This window comes from Enhydra lutris, unplaced genomic scaffold (genome assembly GCF_002288905.1).
Source record: "Enhydra lutris kenyoni isolate GAN:26980312 unplaced genomic scaffold, ASM228890v2 scaffoldscaffold26, whole genome shotgun sequence".
NCBI lineage: Eukaryota > Metazoa > Chordata > Mammalia > Carnivora > Mustelidae > Enhydra > Enhydra lutris.
In genome coordinates this window covers 12,248,856-12,264,843 of record NW_019154110.1, presented here as the reverse complement: position 1 = coordinate 12,264,843, position 15,988 = coordinate 12,248,856, and the positions used below count along the sequence as shown (strand labels likewise).

Genomic DNA, 15,988 nt, shown 5'->3' with positions numbered 1-15,988 from the left:
CTGTGTCTGGGGGCTCCTATGTCTCTGGGGACTTACTCTTCTCTCCCCACCCTCAGCAACCATGGCAGCTGTGACTGGGCAATTGGCAGTTTTGTCGTCACATCCTAAAAAGACCCATCCAGACTTCTGGTCCAGCCCTGCTAGGCGGGCCCCTGTGGACAGCCGGAGAAAGGAGCCAGAGAGGAAAACACACCACTCAGCACTGCTGCCTCCTCTGGAGCTTTCATCTCTGTGAGGGTAACAACCATGCCTACTTCCCCACAGTGCCCAGCCCAGAGGGGAGAAACCAGCAGGTGTCTACAGCGAGCCTGCCGGCCCACTGCAACCATGGAAGAAGGTGCAGGCCCACTGACGAGGTCGTTGAGAGAAGACATGAAAAGCATTTTGCAGACATACTGTAGAAGGAGCAAAATTCTAGGGCTCAATTCGGTAACGCAAACGGAAGGACCTAAGTGATAGGCTAAATTACTAGGATGAAAGTGCTTGCCAGAAAGTAGAGATGTCTAAGGAATAAGAGAATTAATTCACTACCACAATTGTCACCTGAGCACGTGGCAACTTGAGATGGGAGAGGACCAGTATGGCCCCTACCAGAAATGCAGCCTCAGCCTGATAATGACCACAGCCCTCAGCAGTGGGCTGAGTGAGAGTTCCAAGGCCCAGTGGAAGAGCTAATCCTAGAGGGAGGCTAGAGGGACCAACGCACTGGGTTACTTGCCTTGAGGAACACATCTGGTCAACTCCAATAAGAATAGCTGACATCTATTACTAACATCGATTTCTACAGTCCTGAAATGGAAGACAGTATTAGCACGAGGCCGCGCACACGCGAGTGCACATACATGTGTGTGCATGCACACACACACACGCAGTGCTCTTTGTTCTTCTTCTGCAGATTATCAGGTATTTGTTAATTTACTGAAAACTTCCTATGGCCATTTAAAAATGGTGCACATTGTTCAGAATGTGCTTTTTGTGTTAAAAAGGAAAAAAGACAAGAAGGAAACGTCTTCCGACAAATCCTTGGAAGAGATTTCATTGAAAATAATCCTAATAATTAATATACATACATGAAAACTGAGGGGATTTGGGCGAATAAATTAGAGCATTGGTTTAAACTATAGGCTGAAATTCACTGATATATTGTGAAATAAATTTAGTGAGTCATGACCACATTCTTTAAAAAATGTAAGAAAATAGAAAGTACTAGAACGCATTGCTTATAACACTGTTTTGTGAAAGTTTTGTATGTTTGGTTGGGTAAGGAAGTAAGTGTATGTCTGACAGAAGGCAAGAGGCAAAGATTGAGCCTGTAGGGTGATCCCCTAAAGTAAATGTTTCTGGACTAGAACAGTCCACTTGAAGAGATGGCAGACAGAAAAAGATGAAGCCTCTTTTCTCCCTTTAGTGCCATGGTTATAAATGAGAAATAGTGTTCCTGGGATTGCAGGAAGTCACAGTCAGGGGGAAGAGACAGTTCCTCTTGACCTTGAGAGCTGACTTAGTGAGCTCTTAAGAGTCAACAGCAGCAAAAGGAGGCTGCCTGCAACAGACATGTCAGGCTTATCAGGGCTTGGGAATGAGTCCTGGGGCTTTTGCCATTGGACATGGGAGAAAGCAAAGAAGAAAGAACAAGGTTTAGCTGAAGACGGAAAGAGTTAAAGTCTAAAGAGAAAACACACTTAATATGTATCCAGGTGTTTATGAAGATTTGTTGGTATTAGGTTCTATCTATCTAGACACAAAACAACTGGAGTAAGTACATGTTTTGCTTATTTAAAAAATTCTATTTTTTCTAGAAAAGGCAATATTGAAAGGAATGTCTGCTAAGCAGGAATTAGGTTGTTTTGAGGGGGGCGAGAGAGAGGGGAGGGGCTGTGGGACAGCATTCCGGGCAGGAGAAATATGTGTGGGGGGCCTGGCGGGCAGAGAGAGCACGTGGGCTCAGGGACCCTCCGGGGAGTTCAGCTTGGCTGGAGCTGGCAACAGCAGTGGGAGAGAAGTCTGGAGACAGAGCAGCAGCTGGTCACGAAGGGCTTTGTACACAGTGAGATGGGATGGACCCGGACAAGGCCAGGGTTGGGGGAGAGGAAATATCAGCAGGTGCCCGGATGAGTGGTTCTGGAGTTCTGGAGAGAGCCATCTTGGAGATTATTTGGAATTAGTCAGTTTAGAGGTAGTAATGGAGGCCCCAGAAGCAGAGGAGATTGCCCTGTACTGACTGAGGGTGAGGGAAGAAGGCCAAGGTGGGGCTTTGAGAAATATACTTGAGGCCGAAAGGGAAGGAAAACCCAGAAAAGCAAGGGAGGAAAAGGAGCCAGATGCAGAAGAAAAACCAGGAGAGTGAGGCAGAACAGGAGCCACAGGAGAGCACCTTGAGATCATGGGGCATGGCTCATGGTGCTAAAGCCAAGGATCTGGTGGTGACTTTAGGGAAACAGCTGTTGTGGTTGGACAGGCTCTGGAGGCCGGGACTATGCCTCCTCTGTGACAGGAGCAGATGGAGGGCTGTTGTGAGGACGGCTAGGATCTGGGTGCGTGGAGTCAAGAGATCTCTTGAACAATGACCACCATTTTCTCTCTGAGAGTGAGAGACAAGGTGGTGGGGTAAGAGACCTGAGAATGGGGGAGTCTGAAATACTAGCCATGCAGAAGGAAAAAGAGATTTCAAAATGATGGACTGAGCACATGCACCATATTAAAAAAAAAAAATGGAGGGAAAATATTAAAAAAGGAAACATAAACTCTTACGGGACTAGAGATCAGCGGAATCTTAAGAAAAGGAAATCAGGGGCGCCTGGGTGGCTCAGTGGGTTAAGCCGCTGCCTTCGGCTCAGGTCATGATCTCAGGGTCCTGGGATCGAGGCCCACATCGGGCTCTCTGCTCAGCAGGGAGCCTGCTTCCCTCTCTCTCTCTCTGCCTGCCTCTCCGTCTACTTGTGATCTCTCTCTGTCAAATAAATAAATAAAATCTTTAAAAAAAAAAAAAAAAAAAAAGAAAAGGAAATCAGGCCAGAAGCAATAGCAGGAGACAGGGACTGTGGCAGAAGTGCTCACTTCTAGACTGGATGCAAAATTCATTCACTCAGCAAACAGTGACCACGGGCCTACTATGCACCAGACACTGTTCTAGGTGCTGGTTGCTGGATTCTGTGGGAAAAAATGAGCACAAACTGAGAACAGGAGGAGGGGCTACTAGAACAATAGAGAAGGCCTCCCCTGGCTCACTGGAGAGTCAATGCCAGAAATCTGTAGAGGCGCCAATCTGAACCACTTGGGATTCTCCTTCAGCAACCTAAGTGTCAGAGCAGAACCGGACTGACCTTGATTTTAGAGTTTTGCTGAACGGGGACAATGAAAGGCTGATGGGGCAAGGGGTGTGTTAATACTGCAAGACAGCGACTCAGCCAGTTATTTTAGAGCAGATTTGCAAATCACACATGTGATCTAGTTAGAATACCTGGTCAGCAGCCCCCATGGAGGACAGAACTAACACCTGCCTCCTAGATGAACCGTGTTTAAAGACAGACCTTGTCACATGTGCATAGAGACCTTATTAGGATGCAGGCGTGGACTCAGCGGGGCTGGGTGGGGCCCGGGACTGCATTTCTAACCCACTCCCAGGGACAGAGGGTGCTGCCGATTCCCAAACCACTCCTGGAATAGCAAGGCTTAAAGAAAGAAAGAAAAAAAAGGTTTTGCTTTACTTTTGGGGCACAGCTAAATTGCCTATGGTACAGCTTACTGTTGAGGTGCTGAAGCCGGCTGGCAGCGACATTTTCAGGAATTCAGCAAGCCAAATGACACCATGTTGATGGCTTGACATTGGCCATAAGTCGAGTTGTTATGCTACAGAAATGTCCAAATGCTACCAAGCAGGGCCTACCTGCTTCCCTCTGGAAAGCCGGTTGGTAAACAATTCCCAGCATGTCACTAGCGTAGCCTGTTATCACAGTGACGAACGCTCTAGAATGGGCTTCAGTGTTGGGGGGTCACAAGCGCATGCTCCGTTCACACCTTGTTAAAGAGGCCATTGGTCGTGATTGCGAGTGTACATAAGGTGCCTGCTGGAAGGTACTAGAGGACTGATCATCTTGGGTGCCTTGGAGTACCTGACACCGGCAAATACTTACTGTCACCTTATGTGTAGGTCCTGTGGGCCACTGAGAGGAGGAGGGTGGTGGGAAGACAGAGATGATGGGCTGCTATGGCAAAGGGAGGCTTGATGAAATTCTCATCCAAGTCATACCGCCTGTCCCAGGCCATTCCTGGGTGCGCAGGGCTGCCCCTCTGAGGCCCTCGGCTGTACCACTGAGCCCGGCACTTCAACTGGAGTTGCACGACGGGACAACTGATTCTCAGCGATGGCAGAGGGAAACGAGTTAATTTCCATAATACCTGTTTTACTTACTGACCTTTCAGATGGAGGCAGATTTTAAAAAACTGATACATTTAATATGGTCAAAAAACCCCAAATGAATCCCTTTTGGTGACAGTTTGGGGAGGAAAATGAAATTCCTCTGCTCAAGAAGGGCATCTCTTATTTTCTGACCTGTGGGTCATGCAGTTTTCATTTCCTCTCTCATCTCTTCTTCTTCTTCTTCTTTTTTAACTTCACAAACCTGCTTCAGGCCACAAAGACACTCCTGAATCCCTCAGCTGCCTGGCAGATGACCTGCTGGCCGGTTTGTTCAGGTTACTGTTTGCGCCAGGCTGAAGTTCTCCAGCTCCGGACCTGGCCCCCCTTTAAATCGGCTTGCTGGCAGAGGGGCTCCAAGTACGGTCTGAGGAGAGCAGCCCATGAGCCGTGCGAGCTCTGGCAAGGGTGGCTCCTGGGAAGTGAGTCTGGTGACACTGGGCCCTGGTGGATGTAGCAGGGGCTGGCAGGGGACCAAGGGGTGCAGGGGGAAGGCGGTGCTAGAGGGAACTTTTGGAATGAGAAAAGCTTCCCCCCTTCTTCGAACTTCCAAGGAAAACGGGGTCAGAGCCTCTGTAAATGGCAGAGCCCGCCAAATCTGCAGATGCAGGGAAAAGAACAGGGGCACGGTGGGCTACCATCCACGGTTGGGAGGGCTGGGTGATGGGGAGAACAATGGTGTGCACATATCTGTGCATGTGTGTGCACGAGGGAAGGGGACATGGCTGGTTGTTGCTTCCAAGGTCTGCATCTCCTCTCTCTCCAGGGAGGAAGGGGGTGTGGAAGGGGGTTGGCCCTCAGAGATGGCTGTCTCTTGCGGCCTAGTAGGGCTCTTCTCTAACCCCAGGCACACTCCTTCTCTTCCCTCCTTGAATCCATTCTGTCCATTTGCCCAGTATGGCGCAAGCACTGTGGGCGGGCCCAGAGCTGATGCTGTGGGAGGTGGAGAGGAGAAAGATGGGTCCCTCTCCGCTTGGTGCGGGAACAGGAGGACTGAATGGGAGGCGAAGAAGGGAGGGAGAAGAAGAGAGGGAAAGGCTTAACTGCTGACTATCTAGGGGATGGGGAGGATCCACACGGAAGTGGGACAGACGTGTGATGATGTCGGGCATTTCAAGCCCTGCTAAAAATGCTTGCCTCTCTAAATCTTGCTGATCCTGATTCCTGTCCCAGGTTTTAAGTTTCTCTTCGCTGGGATCCTCTTCCCAGGCAGGCCGGTGCAGTGGGGGCAGTAATGTTCACAGGAAAGAATAGTCTCCAGAGGCCCCGGGCAAGCAAGAGTGGGAAGGCCCACGGCCAGGATCTGCTCGACCCAGTAGGAAGCTCCTGTTGATCTCAGGAAGTGGGGAAGAGGCCTGCCGGGCAGTCGTTCTCGGGCCTCAAAGCTGGGCTAGAGCATGCATTAGCCGCAGAGGAATGGAGAATGAGGAGGTGCTTCGGAAGAAAAGGAGCGGTAGGCTGCGCTGTAATTGTGCGGAGATGGGAGCATCGTGGTCTTTCCTGACTGCGTGCTGTGTACGTGTGTGTGCATGTGCGCGTGGACACATGCGTGCGTGCGCGTGCACATGTATGCTGCTTGCTGGCACAGGGCTCACCCATCTTCTAAGGACGTCTTCTGACTGCTCTACAGATTCGAGAAGCTGCCCTGGGCTCTGGCTGCCGAGCCCTCTCACAGGCAAGAGTGCAAGGGCAAAGGCAGCAGAAGAAAGAGTAGCCTGGGGGCTCAAACCAGCCTTGCTTCATGCTTGCTCCCTCCAGGTTGGCAGGCCCCACTGCTACTTGCTAATCCACAAAGCCTCGAGCATGAGAGCATGACGGAAGGTGCGCTGCCTTCCCACTCCGTGTCTTAAGACTGCTGAGAACTGAGGGACTCCACAGTTGTCCCTTCCCTTGGAGTAGGTGTCCTTCCAGGAGCCACATGTACAACACAGTTGCATTTGTCACCGCATTTGTGTACGTGTTATTTCACGTACGAGGGGTCACCGGGTCCCCATGCACTCCTTCACACAGGGCTCTCCCAAGATCAGAGACTTCCAAACTGATGCTAGTCAGAGTGCTGACCAAAGGAACACACGGTTAGAACAAACGGACACCCTCTCCCGCCAGAGAAGGTCTATGCCAACATGTGCTGGTCCTGACCCCGTCAGGCTGGAAGTGCGAGGCCACCTTTACCTGTTCCAGATCCCACCACGTCCCGGCTGGGCGACTCGGCCATGGCATCGGCGAGCCGCTCCCGTAGGCCTTCCTCTGTGTGCTCCATGGAGGACATGTGCCGCAGTCCAAAGCCCTCAGGCCAGCTCCCACACACCTCTAGCAGGGTCACGCTCCGGTCAAAGGTACCTGCGGCACACATAGGATATCCGGCCTTGAGTGTGTGCTTTCAGAGAGCGGGCCCTTCCTCTGTCTACCCACCACTAGCTGCCCCCTCCTCACCCCCACCCTCACCACGGTCCGTTTCGGCTCTTCTCCAGGCTGGATGGAGGAGACACCACCATGAAACCCGTGCTGAGGGCAGCAGCTCATGACGTGAGATCAGACAGAGCAGACTTTCAGGAAAAAGACCTCAGAAACAGGTCAAGGGCAGAGCACCTCTTGGCCAGGTTCAACCCAAACACACCACTACTTTTCTTTCTTTGAGGCAATAGTTCCCCTAACAATAGTTCCCCTTCCCCTAACAGTTCATTTAAAAAAGGGGTACATAGCTTAAAACTTCAAAAAAGTTTTCCATCCCATTCCATCCTCTAACCTGTACCCAACCTCCTCATGTTACATCTGAGGCTCAGATCCAACAGCAGGTTTGTGACAGACCTGGTTCAAGAACTCCCATCACCTGACGCCTCAATCTGGAGCTCGCTCTACTCTGCCGCACGCAGTCCCCGAGCTGCCCAAGGACAGATGGACAAGAGGGGCACCATTTGGGGGACGCCAGCAACGGAGCTGGGTGATAGAATCTCCAGCAAAAATTGTTCCTTAACTTGAAGGTGCGCTCCAATTCCAAGACATACATGGCGCTCTGCTCGGTGCCAAGATGAGATTTTAGGTGCAAGATCACTTCAAAGTCTAAATTTAAATTCTTCTCCTCTATTATACAGCAAGTCTTCTGTGAAAGCTTAGTTAGTCTACTCTCTCTTGGAAGGAGATTATCGTCATGCTCTGTTGCTTTAAGCACATACCATTTTCCCAGTGATTAGGTAACTGAATCTACTGCATTTATTGGGCTTGGTTCCTGCCAGCACCAGGAAGATGGGGAAAAAATGCAAATGCCAATGTTTCCTAAAGTTAAAAGTACGCACAACACACACTTTTTATCAGGCCTTGCTTCTCCTCTTTGATCAGCCGTCAGAAACTATCTTCCCCAGGCGGGCAGGACTGGGCAGCGTCAGCGCACACTCTCTGCCAATGACAGGTGGTAATAGAGAGGGTGCGAGCCCCAGCCCCGGCAGGCGGCCCTGCCTCTGATAATGGCCAAAGCATCGAGGTGATAACCGTTAGTAAACACTCCGACAGCCGGTGACTCCATACATCAGCAAAGAGGGCCAGATAATCCTGAGCTCTTCTGACCAGACAAAGGCCCTTGGCTAGCCCGCTGGGATTTATATGTGTGGCAAGGGTCACCACTGGCTCCTGAATGTCATCAGCCAAGTTTGGCTTTGATTTATCTCTTGCCTAATTGCAGGGAAGATTCCTGGTGCTGGGAGGATGGGTAACATCTACAAATGTATCTCCCCAAGAAGAGGCCACCTTGGGACTGGGTTGCTGGGCATCAGCTTGTTGGGTGGGACCCAGGAATGGGGAGCTACCTGATATTACCTTCTCTCTTCATTAGCAGGGTCAGGACGGATCTGGGGAGCCAGGAGCCAGTGGTGGGGGTGAGGTACTCTGAGCATCAGCCCTCCAAGGGTCTGAACTGTGCATTCATGCCTTGATAATACCGAGCCCAGAGCCAACCCCCGAGAGCATTAGCAACAATTCAAAGGTGCCCAGGCCCTAAGGACTGGTGACATACTGATATATGTCACTGATGACATATGACCCACTCACTAAGTGATGTTAGGTAAGTCCCTCAATCTCTTTTTTCCATCTCAAATAGAACTAATAACTCTGCCTCGAAGGAATGGAAGGTTAAGCCAGGTTCCTGCCAGGAGCCGGAGTTCTCCCCTGGTGCTGTCCTACTCTTAGCCGACAAGATCAAGAGCTACAGCGTCATTGCGCCTCTGAAGACCGGCAGATGAGGGAGTTAGTAATAAAACCTGCGCACTCTCCCCCTTGTAACCTCAGGCCTGTGGTGACAGCTTTCTTATGGAGAGACATGTCTCAGAGTCTGTCTCAAGAATGGGGATGCCCTTACCTTCTGTCACTTCACAAGAGCAGCGTGCCTGTCCCTAAAAGGTGCTCAGTCAGTGTTAGTACACGCCGTTCTTAGAGGTCAGGGCAGCTGAGCAGATAGCAGGAGCCAAGAGGAAGAAGAAAACAAAATAAGCCAGCAACATGCTATGACAAGAAGGGTGCAGGCAAGAAGGCAGGCCTGGTCTATGACAGACGGTAAAGGCCAGGGGAGCATGTGGTATTTTAGGGACAAGACAACAGTAGACATGAGAAAAAGAAATCACGAGCTGGTGGAGAATGGAAATAGAGCTGGACTCAAATGTAGGTTCTCGACACATATTAACTGCGTGGGTCCGGGCAAGTTCTTTAACTTTGGGAGCCTCTGATTCCATACCCATAAAAGTGGAAAAAAAACAGTACAACCCTACAGGGTTGTTGTGAGAGTTGGATTAGATGAGTGTACAATCAATCCCCAGCACATAATGGGGGTGCTCATGTGCATGTTAGTAACAGCAAATACGTACAACTTTATACCACTGGAAGCATCATCATAAATATTGCCGATCACAATCCTGAGATTGGTTTTGTTTTTTTTTAGATTTTATTTCTTTCTTTGACAGAGACAGAGATAGCGAGAGAATACAAGCAGGGGAGTATGAGAGGGAAAAGCAGGCTTCCAGCTGAGCAGGGAGCCTGATGTGGGGCTTGATCCCAGGACCCCAGGATCAGATCCTAGGACCCTGGGATCATGACCTGAGCTGAAGGCAGACGCCTAACAACTGAGTCACCCAGAAGCCCCAATCCCGACATTGTTAACAATTATTATGGAAGAGGAGCTGGAAGCTCCAAGGGATTAAACGGCATGCTCGAGGTCTCGAAGTGACAGATTCTGAACACAGGCTCCTAATTCTTAGCTTGGACTCCATTCTGTCAGTTTACACTTTACTTCTCTTAGCTGCATCTGCAGTGGAGAGCTTTTTTTTTTTTTTTTTTTTTAAATTTAAATTCAATTCATTAACAACATATAGGGTATTAGTAGTTTCAGAGGTAGAGTTTAGTGATTCATCAGTTGCATAGAAAGAACACCCAGTGCTCATTACGTCACATGCCCTCCTTGATGCCCATCATCCGGTTACCCCATTCCCCCCACCCCTGCCCCTCCAGCAGCCCTCAGTTTGTTTCCTAGAGATAAGAGTCTCTTATGGTTTGTCTCTTTCTCAGACTTCCTCTTACTTTTCCCTCCCTTCCAGTGGAGAACTGTCATAGGGAGAAATCACCTCTATCTTTCCTAACTTGTTGAGGGCTCTTATCACCTTCAACCAATACCTCTAAAAAGTCTTTTCCACTCCCAACCAGCCCAGCTTCTTTGGAGTATCATGATAATGCTGACACGTCATCCTGTCTGTTGGATGGCACACAGGAGGGAAAAAACATTGACAGAAGATCTATTCTGTTCTCTCCTCACAGGGGCGTTGCTGAGATGGTGTGGGCAGGAGGCTGGGGATACAGTGTCTGTCAGAGGAGCACGGGATTGTCTCTACTGTCCTGAGAAGTCCCAGAGAGGACTTATCGTGTTGGATGGAATTTGCACAGAGACTCTGTGGTGCCCTCTTCCTTGGCTTTGCCTTCCACCCTGGCCAGCGCGGATGAGGACAGCAAAGGAGCTCCTGGACTCTTCTGGGCCGGGAGTGAGAGAGAGCTGCAGGTGTGTGTGTGTCAGCAAGGGCTGGGGTTAAGAGGCCAAGCCCTCGGAGAGTGAGGTCATCTCTGCACTCTTAGGCAACTGCACATCATGTCAGCGTTGTCGGCATGGCTATCATTCATCGGGTCGGCCCTGAGACGCTCCATCAGATGGGCTGGCCCTCTGAGTCCCATTATGGGAGAAAGGGTCAGTTTCAAGGGAGAGAAGACACTTAGTGCAGGCTGTTCGAGAAGCACAAAATATATGTACTTAGCAACAAAGATTTTTTGCCGAAGCAATGCTCTGCGGTTTGCAAAGCCCCCTCACATTTATTATTTCAGTTAACTCACACATTCCTCAAATACTGATTAGCATCCACTATGATATGACTTAAGCACAGCACTGAGGTATGAGGATACAGTGAGCCAAGAAAAAAAAAAAAGGTTCATGGTCTTTCACAAAACTCTGAGAAGCAGCAATTGTCACCATTTTACAGATTTATATTTTACTGAGGCTGAGGGAGAGAGATGAGGTAACTTAAGGCCATGGTTTAGATGTGACAGTCTTGCTCTGATGCCTTCTGGGAGATCCTTCTTTTAGGGCTGCCTCCCTCCCTGCTATTCTCTGCACAACATTTTCTAAGATTTGGTTCAAGTCTCACCTGCTTGGTGAAACCCTGAGTGACCACCCGAGTTATAATGACAGCTGTTCCAGAAAGTCTGTTTGTGTGGCAGGTTGAAGCTTTTTTTTTCCTTTTGGATGAAGCTGATGAAAGCTCTGAACTTGTCCAAAAAATGTATGGTTGCATACAGAAAATTATGTAAGCAGTTTCATAAAATGCTGTAAAGTGATTATGGTTCTGCATGGTTCTCTGAAGCCCATCTTTGGATCCCAGGTTAAAGAGATCATTTCCATGGTGTCATTCCCATCCTGCCTTATGTTGTCCTCATGATTTGCTCTTCAACCTACTTTAGAAGCTCCTCGAGGGCATGGATTCCTCCATAACCCATAAGTCTGTAATAAGTATAGGACTTTGTGCATCACACTTACTCAAGATATGTTTGATTATCAACTGATCGAGACCATCTAAGAAATCTGACAGTCACTTTGGAGTCAATACCTTTTGGGTAGGGTCCCAGTGCCTAAACATCTAGGGCTGGGATTGGGAGGAATAAGCTGGAGGTAGACAGAAAAGGGAGCTACAGTTAAATAATAGGAAGGAAGGAGCTTATAAGGGAGCAGGAAAAAAATGTCACGGTATTATTCTACAGCCCTCTGTGCATTTATTTTAGACTGGAGACCCCAGGAATTGGAGGAACCGAACAATCTGCCTTGGATGGCATGGAGAGTCGGGCTCGTACAGGTGAGCTTCCCGAATCCTGCTTCCCAGCTTGGCATCCTGTGTTACACTCTTTCCCCAGAGGAAAAATGGGTCAGGTTCTTGGGTTTCACAAACCCATTAAAGACACGCTGTGACAGCTGGTAAGCCTGCAGCTCCTGGGGAACCTAGGGGAACATGTGCTCTGTCTTTTGTATACCATTGCTGGGGGGCAACGGAGCCTGAGGGAAAGAGGGGGCATGGGGTATGTTCCTCGGAGCTGATAGCGTCTAATCACACCCTAGCTATTTAGGAGATGTGGCACAGCCTTCCCCGTGCCTCAGTCAGGTTTAGCCCAGAATTTGGACTTTGATGAGAGGCTGCCGATCAGATTTCCAGCCTCCATCGAGGCCAGGTAGCAGACACAAAACTTGTCATTAAACACAAGCCCTTCTGGGTGAGCACTCATGACAATGATGATGTCCGTGAGAACTAAGAAATGATTCTAGGTGGGATGGCAGCAACTACCAGAAAGCTTCCTTGTCTGTTCTCCAAATTAGCTCACTCAACAGAGCTGGAGACTGGTCCTGTGGTGGAGAGCTCCTCTCTGTGTTTCAGGCTGGTTCACATAAGCACAGGCTAAGGACATTAGCTTTATTTGGTACCTGGATGTGGCCGCAGGCATATCTTACTATGTCGATATGCACTGTGTTGTGACTAACACAGACTGGTTCACTGTGGGAAGGGGAGAGAATATGGGTACCCTGTCTGTCCCTCTCAATTCCTTAGGGTAGCTCCCAAGGTAACTGTGATCTCATAGCCACAGACATGGTATATAGCAAAGGGGCCTAGACCCCGGCAATCTTTTATGACTCAGATTATCTAATGGTCACCCAACTTGTGACAGTGTGCCATCTTTATCCCATATTCATCCATTTGGCTGTGGGGGTTTGGGTTTAGGTCATTTTTATTTTTCAAATTCAATTAAATTAAATAATTACATTTTTAAAGTAGGCTCCATGTCCAGCGTGGAGTCCAATGCAAGGCCTGAACTCATGACCCTGAGATCAAGACGAACTAAGATTAAGAGCTGGATGCTCAACCGACTGAACCACCAGGTGCCCTGGGGTTAGGTCGCTTTTAAAGGATTCGCTACCCGTTGGAGCACCTGGCTGGCTTAGTCAAAAGAGCATGCAACACTTGATTTCAGGGTCGAGAGTCTGAGGCCTGTGTTGGGTTTAGAGATGACTTAAATATATAAAACATTTAAAAAAGGAAAGGATTTGTTACTCCAGGTCAGAAGTAAATTGAGCAAGAGAAAGGATAGGTACCAGCAGCAGAGAAATGCCTTTGCTGATGTTGGCAAGCCAGGAGATGCTGACGTGCCAGATGCGATGATGTTATGCACATCTGTTCTCCCAGGCCCTTGGGGCCACGGCTGGGAAGGGATTATTCATCATTCATCACAGTCCACGAACAGACTGCCCTGTGTGGCCAACATATCAAGGGGTCCTAAGCCAGAGGAGAAGAGTTCAACGGTAACTCGGACACCAAGATTTCTTCAGTTTAACCAAATAGTTGTTTTGGCAACTGCTTTCAGAAGTGCCATGTATGAACACAACTCATACTTTCAAGAGGAAGAGACAGACCACAACTCAAGATACCAAGGTTATAATTGGACTTCTTCCATTAACTTTTCTGGACATTCTAGGTCTTAATTTCCCCATTTCTCACATGGACAGTAAATGAGTAACTCCCACAATAGGGGTTCATCACACTGGCATGAATAGCCTCAAATGTAATTAATAATCATACACTAACAGAGCAATGGTGAGATGATGTTTGATGTATCTGGGGATAAAAGGTACCATATTTCATTTTCCATGAACCAGAAAACATAATTAAGCATTCATACCGTAAGTGGGTTCTTTTTTCTTTCTTACTTTATTAAAGGTATATGGTAAGCATCGGACCTGGGTTCACATGCCATCTCCTGCAATTTTCTCACTCTATGACCTTGGGAAAGTCATTTGGCCTCTTTGGACCTTGGTTTCTCTACCTGCCATAGTGGGCTGAATTGCATTTCCCCCCAAAATATGCCCACCTCAGAATGGGACCTTATTTGGAAATAGGGTCTTTGCAGACATAATTAAGGATCCAAGATGAGACTATCCTAGAATTAGGGTGAGTCCTAAATCCAGTGTCTGGAATCCTTATGACAAAAAGGAGAGGAAAATCACCAGACAGAGCAGGAAAAAGGCCATGTGAAGACAGAGGTGGAGAGACTGGACTTATGCTGTGACAAGACGAGGAACGCCGGGAGCCACCAGAAGCTGGAAGAGATAAGGAAGGATTCTTTCCTAGAAACTTTGGAGGGAGTGTGACCTTGCTGACCCTTAACTTTGAACTTCCGGCCTCCAGAAATCTGAGAGAATAAAATTCTGTTGTTTTTAGTCACCAGGGCTGTGGTAATTTGGCATGGCAGCCCTAGGAGAGGAATCACTTAGAGAACAGGGACATGAAATCTGCCTTCCAGGCTGTTGTGAGCATCTGATCAGATTGTGCATGAAAGAGTGTCAGGTAAAGTCACACAGGGCCACCCGAACAGGGACAGCTACTGTGGGACTACGGGAGCAGTTCTTCAGAGGTGCGCTGGGATTCTGAGAAAGGCTTAGAAAGTGAAGACAGTGATCTGGGGACATCTCTAGGCCAGAAGACAGGCACTAGGCCAGAGACACTGGTGTGCACACTCCATCATTAAAGCTGAGTGGTTCTGTGTGGTGACACAGCAAAGGCCCTTGATGGGAACTCACAGCACAGAAGTGGGTGTGTGGCCCCCACTTCTCTGAGGATGCCTGCAGGGGGCACAGGAGGGCAGGCCAGGTGGCTCTTAGCTCCCAGGTTAGCTCCCTTCCATCCTCGTGATCTCCCTACCTCTCCCTACATCTGAGGGGGATGTTTCAGTTCCTAAATTGTTTAATAAATAAACAGGATCATACTCAACACGGGTAAGGATAGAATGAGGGTAAGGAAGAAGGTAAGGGTAAGGAAGGAATGAGACGGACTGGTGCTGGTGGGGAATATTATTGTTATAAACCCCATGAAGGGCAATCTGGCAATATGTACTAAGAGCCTTTGAAAAACATTTCCAACCACTGACCTAGGGATTCCACCTCCAGAATTCTAGCCCAAGTAAGTTAGATGCTAACCAACCCTCAGGCATAAAGATGCCCCTTGCCACTTTAACACTGCCTTAAAATAAGGTATTTGTGAGGTAAATCATACTTCCTTCTTGCAGCAGAATATTAGGTAGTCACAAAAAAACCATGTTTATAATAGGGGAAGTTCTTTAAGATACCATGTCAAATAAAAGCTGAACAAAATCGTATAGTTATTATTACCAAGCAATGTAAAGGAAGTATAGACAAACATTTTTTTAAAAAATTCATGATGAAGCATTAATCATGGTTGCCTGTGGGTAGCTGGGTTACTGTACTGGGGACTCTCCTGTCACTTTATACCCATCCATGTGTTTCCTGTAACTTTGGCAATCAGTATAAAGCAAGTCAACAAACATGAAGAAAAAGCAGAGAGAGAGAAGAGAGAGAGAAAAAAAAAAAAAAAGCCCTGTGCCAGAAACACGTGAGCTGGGACACAGACAGTAGCCCCCTGAGGAGCATCTGAGCGGAGGGCTTCCCCTGAGCCTGGTCTTGACACGCCTGGGGGGTGGGGGGAGCCTGCAGCTCTACGGCCCGCATCTGACTCCTCTCCCAGTGTCCATGGCCGGCCGCACGCGATGTTGACTCATCCCTGTGTACATGGGACATATTTCCTTTTAATTTGTGTCAGGAATGTGCACCAACCTGTGTGTGTGAAAATGGCAGAAACAACTTGACCTCTGTACAAATTTCATACAACAGTTCAGAAAGGACCAGAAGAGCAATGCTGGAAGGACTCCATTTTAAAATCAAGTCCCTTTACCTGTCATCTTTGTCCTGCCTGGCCACCCCAGCCCTCAGCCTTTCGATAAACAGGACAGAGCCTGCTAGGAGACACCCTTTCCTGATTGCCAAGGAATGTCTGAGCCCCTCACACATCATTAGGAGGTCACTAAGCCGGGCTCCTGCCTTTTGCCTGGGAGCCCAGGAGATCAGTCATCACTGCAGGGCCCAAAAAGGAGAATTTCGATGGGCTCCCCACTCACAGCAGACCTGGAGGTGCCTCAGACAGAAGAGCTTTCCAAGTC

General features: G+C 48.6%; 1 protein-coding gene across 1 annotated transcript in view; it reads right to left on the bottom strand.

The window, feature by feature from the left end:
* LOC111151262 (BCAS3, microtubule associated cell migration factor) overlaps positions 1–15,988 on the bottom strand; it is a 578,517-nt gene that overhangs the window by 17,154 nt on the left and 545,375 nt on the right. Inside the window, exon 23 of the mRNA XM_022509136.1 lies at positions 6,590–6,757. Coding sequence (XP_022364844.1) covers positions 6,590–6,757 — 168 coding nt within the window. The remainder of the gene's footprint in view (positions 1–6,589; positions 6,758–15,988) is intronic.